General features: G+C 37.8%; 1 protein-coding gene across 1 annotated transcript; it reads right to left on the bottom strand.

Annotated features, from left to right (window-relative positions):
- Positions 1-968: 968 nt before the first annotated feature.
- On the bottom strand, positions 969-16681 carry si:ch211-256e16.3 (kelch-like protein 20). Its single transcript, XM_048189297.1, is given in 12 exon segments — positions 969-1861; positions 4675-4840; positions 4912-4987; positions 4989-5059; positions 5400-5576; positions 5740-5868; positions 7563-7709; positions 8391-8577; positions 11438-11581; positions 13510-13836; positions 15421-15707; positions 16549-16681. Coding segments are annotated over 11 exon segments (1866 nt in total). The 5' UTR covers positions 15691-15707; positions 16549-16681; the 3' UTR covers positions 969-1689.
- Positions 16682-18600: the final 1919 nt, after the last annotated feature.

Raw genomic sequence — 18600 nt, 5'->3', positions numbered from 1 at the left:
TATTCTAATTTTCTGAGATACTGAATTTGGGATTTTCCTTAGTTGTCAGTTATAATCATCAAAATTAAAAGGAAAAACATTTGAAATATATCAGTCTGTGTGTAATGAATGAATATAATATACAAGTTTCACTTTTTGAATGGAATTAGTGAAAAAAAATCAACTTTTTGATGAAATTCTAATTATATGACCAGCACCTGTATAGCGGATTTCACTGGGATACAATGGGTTGAAGGTCAAAATTGCAGTTTCAGTGCAGCTTCAAAGGGCTCTACATAATCCCAGATGAGGAATAAGGGTCTCATCAATTATCTGCCATTTTCTAAAAAAAACAAAAAAAACAATTTTATATACTTTTTAACCACAAATGCTCGTCTTGCACTAGCGCTGCGATCTGCCACGCATTACGTAATCACTTTGGAAGGGTGAAAGGGTGAAAAACTCCATCTCGTTTTCTCCTCCAACTTCAAAATCGCCCGACATCTTTGTTTTACCTTTTTTTTTTTTTTTTTTTGTAAAGGCCGTTTGACTTAAACACTTGCTTTGTACTTCCGCCTACATCATGCGTGACCTTTCCAATGTGATTATGTAATGTGTGGCGAATCGCATAGCAGTGCAAGATGACCATTTGTGGTTAAAAAGTGTATAATTTTTATTGTTTTTAGTAAATAACCGATTATTTCGCTATACAAGACCTATATTTCTCGCCTGGAATCATGTTTTTTAAGCTCTCTGAAGCTGCACTGAAACACATTTGGACTTTCAACCCATTGAACCCCAGTGAAGTCCACTGTATGGAGAAAAATCCTGGAATGTTTTCCACAAAAAAATTAATTTCTTTTCAACATCTTTGAAGACATGGGGGTGAGTAAATAATTGGGAAATTTTAATTTTGAAGTCTAGAACTAATCCTTTAAAACTAATCCTTTAAACTTCCAGAAATCCAAACAAATAATGAGATGAGAAAAGATGGTAAAAATTGAAGTTGTAATTCAGGTTCAGTCATCATACTGTGGACAATCAAGTTAAACATGGTGCGTCGTTGGATACAGTACCCAGCAGCGTGCTCAGTTGTTGTATCCTGCAGATTTTGGCAAAAGTAGTAGGTAATTTAGGTACACATACAGAAAAATTGCATACTGTGCACAATACGCAGACTCTTCACGGTTTTGATGAATGTCAGTCAACATGTTTCAGTGTATCTGTGCTAGCTACTCCACAAATCTCTCAGTACAACAAGAAAACATCTAATAAATACAACAACACAAAAAAAAATATATCACCATACAAAAAGTACAAAACATGTTCACTACAACACTTCATTAGAAAACAGATCAGTACTTTTACAAGTCACAATCATGAGGTGCTCGGCGCACGACACCCTGTACGTCACTTGAACATCACATTGAACTGATACTGTGGAGACTCTGGGATGGCGCAAAACACACACAGACTTACAATCACCACAGATATCCATCAGTCCATCCAGCTTCACCCCATCGCGGTGGGTCGCACTGGAGAAAGCGTAGCTTATGACATGGGTGTTTTCTGAAGACCTTCCAGTGGTTGGGTCAGACCGTTTCCGTTCCTAAATAGCCCACGGAAACTGTCATGGAGCTGGGCACTCTGAAAGCCGGCCCCTGGCCTTTCGTCCTGGCCGGTTGTGCTGCAGGTGGCACCCTTTTGCTCTCAGTCCACGGGGAACTCTGTCTCCAAGGCTGTCCCGGGACGACTGCCCACGTGAGTGTCCTTCCGGAGCTGCAGGGAGACGCAACTCAGCCAGCTGCGGCTAGTGGGCATTTCTCCCACAATCTCCCAGCTGTCTGATTCTTCGCAGTACCGCTCTATAGTGTCATGATACCTGCGGGGAAGTAAGTTCAGTCAGAAATGCTCGACAGACAACTGACATCACTAGCAGGTCTCAGAATGAGATTCCACAATGTGGAATACGTGGACGGAATCACAGAATCCAGTGAAAAAATAATAATTGGAATTTGCTGAAAAAAATTTGCTTTTCTTTTTTTTAATTGTTTGTGTGTTATCAGCTTAAAGGGGACCTATACTGCCCCTTTACAAGATGTAATGTAAGTCTCTGGTGTCTCCACAATGTGTCTGAAGTTTTCAATAACAACAAAGCTGGAGAATCTCACGCAGCCAAAATGAGGATTGTTGTCAGTAACTGTGTTCAGCTTTACATTGTTCAAATCAGAGTCGGACACTGATGGAGAGACTTAGGGTGTACTCACACTAGGCGCTCTGAACCGTGCCCAAGCACGTTTGACACTCAAAGCCTGGTTCGTTTGACAAGTGTGAGTGCTCCGTTCTGTGCCCTGGCACGGTTCGTTTAGCCCGCCCTGGCCCGCTTGGAAGCGGTGGGCCAGAGTGCGGTTTGGTTGGGCTCGAGCGCGGTTCGCATGCAGTGTGAGCGCAAACCGTGCCTGAGCACGGAACGGCTACTACATTTGTGCGCTACTGTCATCATTACGACAGCAAACATCTTTATTACTACTCTGATAGTACACTTATCAATTCATGTAATTAATTTGAGTGTATTTGAGTTTATAACGGGTCTGATTCTCACCTTATTGATGAACAGAAATTGTAGTTTGCAAGTAAAGATGCAAATTCCTCCATTAACATCAGCTGCTGTAATAATCCTCTGATAAATGCAAGTGAAAATCGCTGCGCGGCATAAATGATAAATATATTAGGCAGTATCTGTGCATTTCTTCCTGTTTTCTTCTATTTAAAAAGTTGTATCGTATATGACGTAAGTGTGCTCCGGCCTGGAAGGTTAAGTGCAATATGAGTGCAGGCCACCGGGGCAGTGGGGAGGGGGGGACAATCGCGCTCGGGCTCGGTTCAAGGCAACCATGCCTAGTGCGAGTACACCCTTAGGAAGAAGTTACAACTTTCATAATGCAACTAGATGTTTCTGAGTGGTTAGTGGATAAAAATTTATGTAGCTTCTGTGGAGTTGATTCAACTCCCTCAACTAGCATGTGCCGTCATGTTAATATTTTGTGCAAATCCAGCATTCAATTGACCCTCGTTTGTGAAGCAGTCAGCGTAAAATGACGGCATGACAACAACACTCTACTACAACAACTCTTCCTCTTCTCTAAAGCAGCCCAACGTGGCCTCACCCCCTTTGTTGCGTGTTCCCGGGGACAGGGTTTATGTAAATTTTAGGGTTAGTGATGTCACTAACCAGAGAAGAAACTCATTGTAGTCCCTACCAGCCGTTTGTTGTAGTCCTTAAACAGTGAATTCTTTAAAAGAAAATATCTCCTTTTGCACTGAACGTCGTAACTTTTCAGATGTTGTTTATGCTCAAAAAAGCAACATTACACACTAACTAAAGTTAAAAAAGTGAATCAACCACCCCTTTAAAGGTGCCCTAGATTATGTTTTTAAAAGATGTACTATAAGTCTAAGGTGTCCCCTGAATGTGTCTGTGAAGTTTCAGATCAAAATACCCCATAGATTTTTTTTTTATTAATTTTTTTAACTGCCTATTTTGGGCATCATTATAAACGCGACGATTTTATGCTGCGGCCCCTTTAAATCCCGTGGTCCATGCCCACAGAGCTCGCGCTTGCCTTGAACAGTGCCTTAAAGTTTACACAGCTAATATAACCCTCAAAATGGATCTTTACAAAGTGTTCGTCATGCATGCGGCATGCATGCGTCGGATTATGTGAGTATTGTATACTGTTATATTGTTTACTTCTGATTTTGAATGAGTTTGATAGTGCTCCGTGGCTAACGGGTAATGCTACACTGTTGGAGAGATTTATAAAGAATGAAGTTGTGTTTATGCATTATACAGACTGCAAGTGTTTAAAATTGAAAATAGCGACGGCTCTCTTGTCTCCGTGAATACAGTAATAAACGATGGTAACTTTAACCACATTTAACAGTACATTAGCAACATGCTAACGAAACATTTAGAAAGACAGTTTACAAATATCACTAAACATATCATGTTATCATGGATCATGTCAGTTATTATTGCTCCATCTGCCATTTTTCACTATTGTTCTTGCTTGCTTACCTAGTCTAATGATTCAGCTGTGCACAGATCCAGACGTTAATACTGGCTGCCCTTGTCTAATGCCTTTTATAATGTTGGAAACGTGGGCTGGCATATGCAAATATTGGGGGCGTACACCCCGACTGTTACGTAACAGTCAGTGTTATGTTGAGATTCGCCTGTTCTTCGGAGGTCTTTTAAACAAATGAGATTTATATAAAAAGGAGGAAACAATGGAGTTTGAGACTCACTGTATGTCATTTCCATGTACTGAACTCTTGTTATTTAACAATGCCAAGATAAATTCAATTTTTCATTCGAGGGCACATTTAAGCACATTGTGTTTGTCTATTGCTGTGACTTTGATGAGAATCAGATCACATTTTATGGCAAATTACTGCAGTTCATTTAAATTATTTTAATCTAACAGCTGGGGGCTCGTCCGGGATATTCTTGCCACTGTATACACACTAAATGGAAGGTCAAAACAAAAAAGCATAAGTGGTCCCCTTAAAAATTTAATTAAAAAGGAATCCAGAAAAATTTGAACAGTTTTATTTTATTTTTCATAAGTTACTATTGATTTCCCCCAAATTCTGTTTTCTGATTTCATAGGAATCTAATGTAGTATCTCTCACCTGTCCCATCCCTCCTCTCCTCCTAAAACGTATATCTTTCCATCCACCACCGCCACGCCGGGCCGATAGCGTCTCTCCTTCATGGGAGCGCACATGGTCCACTTGTTGGTCTTGGGGTCATAGCACTCCACCTTATCCGTGTTCTCAGTGGAGGCATGCCAGCCGCCTGCAGAGGGAGAAATATGAGCTACAGGATAAAACTCATGTGACTGATGAAATAAAGGCCTCCATATTTACCTATGACGTATATCTTTCCCTTCAGGGTACAGGCAGCAGATCCAGAGCGAGCAATCTGCATGGGCGCCACCTCGGTCCCACACGCATGTTTTAGGGTTGTACACCTGTGCCAAGTCTGTGCCATCGCCATCTTCTAAAACAGCACCTCCTGTATGATTTCAGAAGGGAAACATTATCATAATGCAGATTTAGGACAATAAATATTAGCATCACCAGACGGAAATGCAAAAATTATGATTGTTTTTTAAAGACACACACACACACGACTTGTGCGCAAACAAAGCCACTTCATACAGCGTGCTAGTGCCGCACTGAGTTCTCTTTGAAGACCAACATACTCTATTATACAGCTTAGAGTTATGAAATTACATTTTTTTTTTAAATCAATTGACAGCACTACTATATGCAGTTCATACAGTTGTGTTTTATTCTGGAATCAAATGCTCATTCTACAGTGCCTGGAGCTTGCGTTGGAGAAAACCTGTTACCTGTCACATAGAGTAATCCATCAAGCGCCACCACAGCGGGACTAGTGACTGCCATCTTGACCGACTCCATAAACTGCCATGTGTTTGTGTGAGGATTATAACACTCAACAGAGTCCAGACGAGAACGGCCTTCCCAGCCGCCCACAGCAAACACATATCCATCCAACATCACCAACCCTGGAAGAGCAGAACAACACTGTTGTACACTCATTTATTTCAAATTTTAAAATTGTTTATTTCCAAACAATTCTAAGAAACAAAGCAGGGTGTAATGCTACGTTTCATCAAATGCTACATAAGTCAAATGTGGGATATTTGTAAAGAATTTGGTGTCCGTTACCCAGTTCTGATCGAGCCACATTCATGGGTGCCATCTCTAACCAGGAGTCAAAACACGGATCATAGCGCCACATCTCTCTACTGGCTGAGCCGTCTGGAAACTCACCGCCAGCCAAATACAGCATGGAGCCTGTAAAAACACACAATTCAAACCAAAAAACATTGTTTGGTCATCTCTGACCACTGGCACTTGAATGCCTGGTAAAAAACATCTCATTTACACTACCAACAGTAAGTTGGGGTCTGTAAGTATTTTTAAGAAATTAATACTTTTATTCAGCAATGATGCAATAAAATGATCAAATGTGACAGTAAATACATCTATAATGTAACAAACGAATTTCTATTAAAATAAATGCTGTTGTTTCTTCTAAATCCTAAAAATGTATCAAAGTTTCCACATTAATATGAAGCAGCATAACTGTTTTTTTTTTTTTTTTTTAACATTGATAATAAGAAATATTTCTTGAGTATCAGATCAGCATATTAGAATGATTTCTGAAAAGGTCATGTGACACTGAAGACTGAAGTAATGATGCTGAAAATTCAGCTTTGATCACAGGAATAAATTACATTTTACAATATATTAATTTAGAAAACAGTTATTAAATTGTAATATTTCACAATATTACTGTTTTTCTGTATTTCTAATCAAAGAAATGCAGCTTTGATGAACATAAGGGACTTATTTCAAAAATATTTTAAAAATCTTACAGACTTTTGAACGGTATTCTAAATCTCATGATATTTAAGTATTCACTTACAAACAGCTATTGTTTCCAAAAGTTTGGTGTAAAAATAATAGTCTAATTAAATCTAGTTAAAAACAGTCAAGATATATTTTCATATAATGAACACAAGGTTAATATTTAATCATGTTCATTTATATGAACCGATATAACAATACATGGTAATAAACAGTAATATTTTAAAGTATGTTTACTTTTTAAATGTTAAAAATCCCAACAATGTTGCTTAATTTTATATAGGCAACAAAATAATTACAAATACATTGTGAATATTTAATATACTGCCCAGCCCTAGTTAAATATCAAATAAAAACATCACTAAGCAATTGACACAGCGACGTCACATCCTTTCACACACTCACCAGTAGGGGTGGGAATCTTTAGGCACCTCACAATCCGATCTGATTCTGGGAGTCACAATCCGATTCCAAAACGAGTCTTGATCTACTTTTTTTCTTATTAATTAATTAGTTTACCGACTTTAAAATCTTAAAATCTTTTTTTTTTTAATTTAATTTCATATATAGTTATAAGTACTTGTTAAAATAATTACAAATTTAAAAAAAAAAAAATACATTAAAACAATTGTATATTAAGAATTTATATATATATATATATATATATATATATATATATATATAAATATATATAGCTTTGAAACATAAGCAAGTAGTAAATAATAAAGAGGAACAAAGAAACATATTACAAGCAATAAACAGAGTACTTTTAATATTTAAGAGTATCAGAACGTTTTCCATTCATGAGCTGCGAGTGATTTTTCTCTTTCTCATAACATATCAAGCAAAGCATCCTGTGCAATGAAGCCCATGAATGTCCTTGTAATTCGCTTCAATCTTTCCGAACAACTATTTTATGGAAGGTTCAATTAGTGTGTGTGTGTGTGTGTGTGTGTGTGTGTGTGTGAGGAATTGGAAGCAAGCCGAATATGGGTATTTCTGAAGCACGTCATCGCGTATCTGCAGTTAAAAACTGAGCTCTGAATCAATCCAGAGTTGTTGGAGAGAGTTTTAAGATGCATCAATGCATCGATTTTTTTCCTCCCACCCCTACTCACCAGACACGACTAGGCCGTGTTTGCTGACGGCGAAGGGCAGGCAGGCCAGACTCTTCCACTGGCTGGTGAGCGGATCGAAACTCTCCACGCTGCGCAGCACAACCTTATCATCCTCTCCTCCTACAGTCACTATCACCTCAGCTGTGCCTGATAGACACAAACACACACCAGCCACTGGATGAGTACAGTCATCCAGACATTGTGCTTGTTCTAGACCAAAGCATCCCAGGACACACCTCAGAATTACCTCAGAACTTCTTTGGACATTACATAATTCCCATACTTCCATTTGTGTCATTTCAGAGTTTCAATGACTTTACTACCAATCTACAATGTGGAAAGATAACGCAATCTAAATTTAGCTTAACCTATCTGTCTAATAACAATGACATGGTTGCATTTTATTTTAAGGTGACAAGGAATCAGATGAAAAAATTTTGTTTCTAACCCTTATGGTTCAAAAGTTATTCGCATAAAAATGAGTGCAAATTCAGTTGTTGGCACTAGAGGGTTTGAGTTAGACACTTCAAAATTGCTACAATTAATGATTTGGCTCTTCTCTATCTGTGTGCCAAATTACAAAGAACCGCTTTCCCGCAAGTGGTTCTATGGACTGTCCACAGGCTCGAGGGAGGAAGAGGAAAAAGAACAGGAAGAAGAGGAAGAGGAAGTTGGTGCTTGGCCCCTAAAAATCCAGAATTACAAGGGAATTGGCTCGGATGTAACTGTAAAATCAAATGGAATTGGCTGACAGTGTAAATGTGATGATAATGCACACAAGAAGGTGTCGTTGCAGGACAGGTTTAGGGTCATAGATACTGCGGTCACCTGTTGCGCGTCGAGGCCGTGCTCGGGGGCTGTACAGCTCTCCTCTGCGGTCCTGCAGCAGCAAATAGTCCTTGGCCTCAGAGATCAGCTTCTGGCACTTGAGCGACTCCTTCACAACATCCAGAGTCTCGACGACGTCATGAATGTAGTACGGACTGATGAGCGGCAGCCTAATGTGCTCTAGAACCTACAAACCACAGTCACAATCAAGAGGGAAACACAGAACTTTAGGCAACTGAAAATATTTAGTCCAAAACCGAACATAGAGAATTCAGGCGGAATTCAGGCGGGAGTGGAAGGAGGGAGATCGAGCGGGATTTTGTGTTGGTGTCGATTTGCAGTCTCTTTTTATTGATAGGCCGTACGCATTTGTCAATCATCCCCTCTTGCTATTTGGGGAAATTAACCCAGCGCTATGATCGGTCAAACACTTTTTCTTTTGCTTGATTTGAGTACTATGCGTGCACAGAGCCAGGTTTTTGAGTAGTTTAGAGTGACAAATCGTACTTTGAGGTCAAAAAGCATACATGTTGGCAGGTCTGCATTAAAAATGTCTTTAATGTGTTTCAAAGATTAACAAAATGTTGGATGGGGTAAGAATGACATCAGGGTGAGTAAATGATGACAGAATTTCCAATTTTGGATAAACAATTATTTTATGACCACATTATGATTAATTGTGATTAGGGGTTGCACAGACTTTAATGCTCTGCCATGATGCTGTAAGCTTGACATCGACTAGTTGCTGGTCCTATAGAGGGTGCAACAGCATAAGAAATCTTTGAAGTCCACATTTATGCTCCATTTCCAAAATGACAAATAAATGCATACTCTGAGAGCGCTCCTCAAGATGTGCAATTTATATCTGGATGCTCAAAATTGAACAGGTGAATGCACGTTTTAAACAGCTTATTTTACATGTAAGTTATTCACCGTTCTAAACTAATGCATGCACTGTAACGCACACACATACAGTATAGCACACAGACTTGTTATATCATTTGTAAATCGCGCGCACAGAATCAGTTCTGCGATTTCTCAGTAAAATAGCATAGAAACTGAAAAGTTCTAGCATATATTTCTCAGTAAGTAAAACCCACAGCTTCATTATTAGTAGAGAGATGCTGCCAGGTGGAATTAATTCACACGAAATCACTCTCTATAATGAAGTCGTTCAACCCCTAATTGTGATGATGCTTATCTTAGCAAATGTCATTAAAGGGGTGGTTAAATGCGATTTCATTTTTTTAACTTTAGTTAGTGTGTAATGTTGCTGCTTGAGCATAAACAGTATCTGCAAAGTTACAGCGCTGAAAGTTCATTGCAAACGGAGATATTGTCTTTTAAAGTTATGGCAGTTTAATGCCTACAAAAAACGTCTGGTTTGGACTACAACGGGTTGGTGACATCATAAACCCTGAAAAACACGCCCTGGGAACACACAACAAAGTGGGCGAGGCCATGTGGTGCAGCATGTGGAAGCGGAAGAGTTGTGTACACCGGACACGTCAAAAGATAATAGATCCCATTATAATCTGTGATATTTTCTACACTGGATGCGGCGCTGAAGACAGCTTCCAGAATCTACACGAGTTCAATGCTGGATTTGCACAAAGGCTTTTACTGAAAGATGAAGCAGTTCCCACTTTAAAAGCAGAAGCTGCTGTTTATTGGCTTCAAACTGTAAGTACGTTTTATTGTTTGTACATGTCTTTTAAACATATAGTTCTGTTCCTATTTTTGGTTGCATCAAGAACATATACAAAGAGCAACTCGTTTTTGTTTCGCTAGCCAGTTAGCTGTATTATAGTGCATACTTCTCCAACAAACACCAGTAAACTTCTATGTTCATAGACAGTAAATCACGTTGATCACGCTATAAATTAAACTACTCAGTCATGTATTCGATTACAGTAAAGCTTTAATCAGGATAAAACTGTATATTGAAAGCTAACAAACAGCAGTGACAGCTTATAAACACTTTGACACAAATACTAAATGAAATACCATTCATAAATGTCCTTTAAAAGCCGCGATTGCGATTGACCCTCTTCATCTGGGTCTAATTCGACTCAATTTGATACAGCAATATAGATGCCATTATTTACATTTTGACTGAAGCAAGGGATGGTAAGGGGCGTGTCGTTTCCGGACGCTTCAGCGAATCACGATACACTGGGCCAGCTACCAACCTGCTAACCAATCTGAGCACATTGCGTATTTCGGAGGGAGCGGCTTCATAGAAGCAGGAAGTCAAACGAGCCGTTCATATGACAGTGGAAACGGAGGTGTAGAATAAAGGTAAAATATATGAAAAATACAGCGTTTTCAAAAAAACGAAGTATTAAGACAAAAAAACACAATCAAGCCTAGAAAAAAAAAAAAAAAAAAAAAAAAAAAAAAAACACTTAACCACCTCTTTAACTGTAACCTAAAATCATTCCTGTACATTCAGAATTGCTTTACATTCCCATGAGATACGCAATGAGCTTTTCTCAAGAGCTGCAACTAAGGTCTAGTCTTTAAATAACTGCATAGCAACAATGATAGGCAAACACAGCAATCCGATCCCATCCAATCAGGGCTAGTTTTACGTTTCTCACACAGCCCTGTGAAATGAAGTGACTACTCTCTTTATAATCATAGCCTGTTAGGAGCATGTGACCTTTCACGGGCTTAGTTCATCAAAACACACAAAGGCAGCTAATCCCAGACATCTGCTGGAGCTCCACCACGGATATCATAATACCCAAACCCCCAGCTCCCTAGGAAACATGTGGACAGAAATCTCTCAGATTTCCTTAAAAATATCTTCATTTGAGATTGTGTTTTATGGGTTTGGAATGACATGAGGGTGAGTAAATGATGACAGCACTTTTGAGTGAACTATCCCTTTAAACATCAAATATGTTTTGAGATGATCTGATTGCCTGAAATGTTGCATCCTCAAAGTCTATTGTTACTGCCTCATAAGTGTTATGGCATTACTAAACGTCCATAGAGAACTAGCACTGATTAGGAAGATGTCAATACGGTTTATGACTGACCTTCTCAAAGCTTTGTCTGCGTGAGGGGTTTTTCTCCAGCCAAACAATGGCTGCCTCAAACACGGTCTCCTCTTTTGGCACATTCAGATGGTCACTGGAAATGATCTCTGTCAGTTTATCGGCACAAAGAGAAAGAAACTCCTCCTGTAGGGTGAGGCAGAAGAGAAAGAAGGTATATATCCATAGTATAATGAACTCTTATCTGAAAATATCAATGACAGATTCCTCATGGAATCACACCTTTATAATTAAGAGAGTCAAGGTTGAAATCATGTCACATCTTTCTAATACTGAAAACAGTATTCATCACTGTTTTGACACATTCTAGGTTTTATTTTCACTTACAACATTAGTCAAGTTTTCTGCCACATTTTGCCATTAAAGGGGTAATTCACCAATGGAAAGGTGGGCTTTAAAAAAAAAAAAAGGCTGTCTATGCAGAAGAAAAATTAAACATTTTGTGAAATCTGTGCTACATGTCTAGAGAAAACAAAAAAAGTGCTCCCATCTTTTGATTTTGGTACGAAAATGCAGGAGTTTGATCTTATATAAGATAAAAGCCCCTGCAGAATTCCACTAAAACAATTGCAGCTGTCATGATTAAAGTTAAAATGAATAAAATGTGTCATGTTTGTTCATGTTGCATCAAAGATTTCTTTTTACACATTGTTTATTGCAGCATTTTTGCACACACCTATCTGTTGAGAGTATGAATGCAATGGCCAATCAGAAGTGTATAGATGAATAAATAAACAGTTATTGGTTTGTTTTGCCTGTGTGGCCTAAAATAATATGCCATTTTTCCACACACATGCATATTTAGTCATTTCACATTAATAATAATTATTATAATATCAAGGGCAATAACCAAAAATATTTTTGTCATAATACTTGTAACCCTTCCCTGTAATGAGGTCGTTTTATCATTATAATGTTTTAAAATTACATGAAACTCATTAAAAATAATATAATATTAAATTGTTGTGTAAATACTTGTGTATAAGAAAAAGAAAAAATGTATACTTAGGATTATTATGTTTTTTCTTTTATGGGTATTTCTATAATTAATCATCCATTTATGAATTTGTTTTATCTATTATATCTTTTGATATCATATACTCATAGTTCATATACTCATATTCATATGTTCCATTCAGACCAGACCTATAGTTCACCTCTGCTCTGAAAATGTACATGTCTAAATTCTGCTGCCACTTCTCTAAAAGTTGAGACATGTCCTTCTGCAAACTCAGGTAACTGGTCTAATAGGAAATGTTTCATGAGTTCATGCTTTTTGATCTGATATAGTTTATAACAGAGAATTCTGTGCTGAATTTGAATGTTTCCCAATCGATCTCGCCTCGATGACGAACTCAAACGCTGGATCTCCCAGCTCTGTTTAGTAACAGTGTCGTGTGATCGAGATTGGCCCACGAGTAAACCTGTTCTGAGCTAATGCTGCACTGTCTATTTTGCCCCGAACTCAAATAAGTAGAGCAGTTTCGTTCCGCTTTCGTTTAATTTGCAATTTGATGTTTCTCATATTCAACAGAAATGGCAGCTGTGGTGACAACAGTGTGACCTCTAACAAAATTTAGACTCACCTGCAGGGAAAAAGGTCGTAAAATGACCATTTGGTCACAGTCTGGAGCTGTGCATTCATTGTTATATATTATTCTTTACTCATAAATAAAATAATTTTTATTCATCACTTCTCCTGACTGGATCTCACTGAAACACATTTATGCCACCTTCGAGCAGCATTAAACTGCTAGTATGTGGAAATGAACATGTTATGTCACCTTTGCAGGGCAATGACGGCTTTTGCTGATGCTGATCAGTTTTACTGGTAACATACTACAGTATTCTGTAAATGTTCAACATAAGAAACAGCACACAGACAGATTTGATAACGTAATTATAAAAATAGCCCTCACAAAGGCAATCACCTCCAGGGAGCAATTAAATATCCGCCCCTAAATGGGAAAGGTAATGTCTATGTCTAGTCTGTGGTAACTGAGCATGACTTTAGGAGCTGCTCTAAAGTGTGACGGCCCTGTGCTTGAGTTCACCTGTTGGCAAACGCTGCTGAAGTGCTGCTGGATGTACTCCATGCTGCGTCGCTCCAGCTCTCTGCACGAGTGTGCCTCGGCGAAGCAGTGGATGCCCACGCAGTTCATCTCATCCATCTGTCGCTCCATGAACCTGCAGCAGGCCTCCCGCACCGCCATCACGTCCAGCAGATTAGCGGCCGCCAGCAGCGCCTGCACGTTGGCCTTGGAGATCACCACCTCCGCCGTGTAGGCGTAGCTCACCAGCATGCCGATCATCTGCGGCTCCACCCCGTTGATGGCCACGCGCTCCTGCCGGGACTCCATCAGGTCGGTGGAGAACATGGCCTGTGCCAACAACACAGCACAGCTTTATGCTTTCAGCAGGGAATTAATCGATCCATTAAGGACAGTTTTAATGTACAGCATGTGACTGAGTTTTATAAATGTAGTTGTACCGTTTCTAGCTTTTACTTAAATTATCAATAATGTTTCTGCACTAATGCCAGATATATTCATTACAATGAATACTTTGGTTTCCGACCATACGGTGGTAAACATTTTTTTTAGCTAAATCAAAAACAACTATACAGTCATATGAAACAATTTATACTAATTTATACTAACAATTTATATTAATTTATGATTTATTATGATAAATTATGATTTTGGTCATATCAATTACACCTATATAATAGGGCTGGGCAATATATCGCATGAGATTGTCACGCGCATTTCGTCAGTAAAGCCGGTTCCCTGATTACCGCTAAATCGTCATCACCTGCTTTCAAATGGAGCGGCATTTAATAGACAGAGCCGTAGATCACTGACAAGCCACGCAATATCGCGTTCATTATCGCAGATGAATCGCCTTCGATAATGAACGCGATATTGCGTAGCTTGTCAGTGATCTACGGCTCGCTCTGTCTATTAAATGCCGCTCCATTTGAAAGCAGGTGATGACGATTTAGTGGTAATCAGGGAGCCGGCTTTACTGACGAAATGCGCGTGACAATCTCATGCGATATATCGCCCAGCCCTACTATATAATTTATAAAATTATTAAATATTAGATTTTAGCCAATATTTTTACTTTAAATAGTGCACAGTTCACTCTTTTCTAGTGGTAAGTAGTGGATACCAATATTTCGAGATAACTGCCTTTGACCAATAACCACATCCACTTGATTAAACAGACAGAAGTCTCAAATTAAGACTTTTAATAAATTAAAACTGTGTTTTTTGTTCTACAAGTTGTAGAAATAGACCAAAATTTTTTTTAGGTTATCATAATAAAATAACAGTGTTTTCCGGTGTATTTAAATTAGGATATTTTACTTTAAATACTTTTGGCTGCTAGTCATTTTATCATTTAACTGTTTTGTTACTGTTTAATTACAGATTATTTTTGTAATTGTACATACATCTGAATGTATTTTAAGAAAACAGGAAAAAATACAGTTATTTTTCTGTATAAAAATATTAATTACTTTAATTTGTCATTAATGTCATACTTAAATAACATTAATTAACTTAAAAAAAACAGCTGATTTGTTAATTTATAGATATTGTTTGTAATTTTACAGAGTTTTGAGTATAATTAAAAAAAACAAAAAAAAAAACGATGTACTAAATGGAAAAGTTAATTTTCATTTACATCCACAGATAAAACAGGGCGTTTCAGGTACTTTTATTTATCAGGGTTTGAACATATTGTTTGTTCATTAAATTTTAATTTCAGATAGCTTTTGTTTTGTTTTTTTGCATTTTCTGTACTGATTTGGGGGGAAATTGGCAGAATTGCATGGAATGCACTTAGACATTTTAAAGTGTGTAAAAGAATGCATATACTGCTTGCTGAAAGTTATAACTAAAGTTTTGCCAGGTTTGGCAGGTTAGTCCTACCAGGCGGACTGACTGTTTTGTCATTACCTGAAAATAGGAGCTGAAGGAGGCCAGAACAATCCGGTGGCAGGGAAACTCCTGCCCTCCGCAGCACAGAGTCACGTCACAGAAGGCATTATTGAGCCGTAAGCTGTTCAAGCCTTCCAGCACCTTGTTGGGATGCCGAGCCTCCACAAACACATAGTCTTCGCTGTCCAGAGAGGACAACGGGAAGCTGGAGTCCTCCACAGTGGGAGACGGAGGGAGCGTGGAGGTGGACGGAGAGGTGGCCGGCAGATTCACAGCCATTATTTCCATCTCAACAATCAATCAGGCTGACGAAAAAATAGATGAGCACATGATTCAAGCATGCTACACATCATCTAAAACTATTACAGCACTTTCTAATTCTTGTATAATAAATATCCTTGTAGTTTTATGACTACATAACAGCTGAGAGGCTATATGGAATATGTCTTCTTAAGTTACAGCACAGGACAATTTAAACGAACTGTGAAAAAAGTTATTGAAATATTGTGAAAAACTAAATATCAACAAAAAAAGGATCCATTTTAAACTAAAATCTTATTAAAAAAAACAGCACAAGTAAAAAAAGAATACAATAACAAATATAACTATTATTTTGTCTTTGCAATAAATTACATAAACATAGATACATTTGCTGTAACATTTACAATACTAATATAAATGTTACACAAATATATTGTGAAATGTTTTACAAAAATATATTTAAATATGCATATTTAGATATAAATATATTGTATATTAATGACAGCAAGTCTAACATTAATATCAGATGGTATTTTGACGGAAAAGATAAACATGCATAAATAACCTGTCAAATTACATCAAATGTCAATTCAGTTCAGCTCATAGATCATTTCTGTCGTTTATGTTTATTATTCTTAAATTACTACTAAGGAATAAAATAATTTATGTCGGTGTGGTGTATATATTTAAAGATTATTAGAGATTCAACAGGCAGAAATGAATTCCCACACTGTCTCATAAAGTAAAACATGTAAGGGGGAGTTGACTGGTTATGCAGTTAGTGAACGCCTCCAATAATTCACACGAATGATGAGTAACAGTACAGTCGAAGTCACTAGAAGCTCTGACGACACACATCTGAAAACAACAGCAGCATGATCTTACCGAAAAACATGTCTGAGTTGAAATCAGCTGAAATTCTCCATATCTTCACCTGCAACTGTTTATGAAGAGTCGTGACGCCATGTCTTCTTCTTTAAAAACAGACTGAGGCTCAGGAACCGAAATATAAAGCATCAGCGCCACCTCTCGATCTGGAGGTTTTAAGCAGTTCCAGCATATGACGGTGTGTGTGTCCGCCAGCGCGGATTGGCTTGGATCAGAGTTCACGTTTTTAATTTGGGTTGGCTAGCGCAGTGGTTCCAAACCCTGGTCCTGGAGAACCTCCAGTACTGCTCATTTTAGATGTCTCCCTAATCAAACACATCTGATTCAACTCATCAGCTCGTTAATAAAGAGGAGAAGTCTATAGTGTCCAATAGTGCACACTTCTTTTTTCAGTTAAATAAGTGCATCATCTGGGTATTTGAAGTGCACCTTTTCTATTTGAAATTTTCAGTGTGAACACACTACTTTCCCTATTCATACTACAAAATGTCATGGAACAGTGCAAAAGTACGCAAATTGGGATGCACATCCTCTGCTAAGATTTTGAGAGAATTAAAGGTGCCCTAGAATCAAAAATTGAATTTACCTAGGCATAGTTGAATAACAAAAGTTAAGTACATGGAAAAGACATACATTGAGTTTCAAACTCCATTGCTTCCTCCTTCTTATGTAAATCTCATTTGTTTAAAAGACCTCCGGAAAACAGGCGAATCTCAACATAACACCGACTGTTACGTAACAGTCGGGATCATTAATATGTACGCCCCCAATATTTGCATATACCAGCCCATGTTCAAGGCACTAGACAAGCCAGTATTAATATCAGGAGCAGCACAGCAGAATCAACAGACTTTATGCAGCTAAGCAAGCAAGGACAACAGCGAAAAATGGCAGAAGGAGCGATAATAACTGACATGATCCATGATATCATGATATTTTTAGTGATATTTGTAAATTGTCTTTCTAAATGTTTCGTTAGCATGTTGCTAATGTACTGTTAAATGTGGTTAAAGTTACCACCGTTTCTTAATCTATTCACAGAGACCAGAGCCATGTCGTTATTTTCATTATTAAACACTTGCAGTCTGTATAATTCATAAACACAACTTCATTCTTTATAAATCTCTCCAACAGTGTGTAATGTTAGCTTTAGCCACGGAGCACCATCAAACTCATTCAGAATCAAATGGGGGGCAGGGAGCACGAGATTTAAAGGGGCCACAGCCCCTTTAAATCTGTTCTTTTGGTCAAACCAGCCAATCAGAATTTATCAAAAAACTTGTCATGTTGTTTTCACCTCCCCTGAAATTTATGCCACATCAAGGTCTGAAATCTTCAACTCAAAAAAAGTTTCAAAACGTTTCTAAGACTACTTCAACTGCACGTTGGTTGTTAAAATTAACATTATCCAATTTACTGCTTAAAAAAGCTAATTGAAAATAAGCTGAAGACAAACAATGCTCTTTCATTTTTTGTTTGTAAAACTGCTTCTAGTTATTTTGACATGAGAATTTGTATTATGTTAGTCAATTCTTTCCTCATGTTGTATCAAAAAGAATGTTGTATGTTATCAACAAAAATAATAAAAATCAGCCTTTATTGATTCATGCAATCATTTAAGTTTAATTTAAAAAAAACAAAACAAAAAACAGACATATAATGTTGTTTCTACAAATATTAATATGAAAGCAATTTTAATGTTTTCCATACAATCAAGAATGTGTCTGTGCATGTAATTATTCACTAAAGAGCAAACCAGTAAATAGCTGAACAAAGAAACTTGAAATAAAAATATTTTAAAATTCTCCATCTGCATTCTTTTAATAATCCTGCTATAAAATTATCCCTATTGTGTGCTATCTCATGTATATAAGGCAACACTATGGAAACCAAAGCGTCCCAAGAAAAACAATAATGGTGATTATGTAAAGAACCAAGAAGGTCACATCTATGATTCTTGCCAATCCGGTCCAGGACAGAAAAGTCTTCTTTCGTTGGTTTCGTTGAGTTGCAGCCCGACAATCAGTGAGGATCTGCTTCAGATTGTCA

Source organism: Megalobrama amblycephala, linkage group LG1 (assembly GCF_018812025.1).
Source record: "Megalobrama amblycephala isolate DHTTF-2021 linkage group LG1, ASM1881202v1, whole genome shotgun sequence".
NCBI lineage: Eukaryota > Metazoa > Chordata > Actinopteri > Cypriniformes > Xenocyprididae > Megalobrama > Megalobrama amblycephala.
Note: the sequence above shows the minus strand (reverse complement) of the source record. Positions and strands in the feature narration are given on the sequence as shown.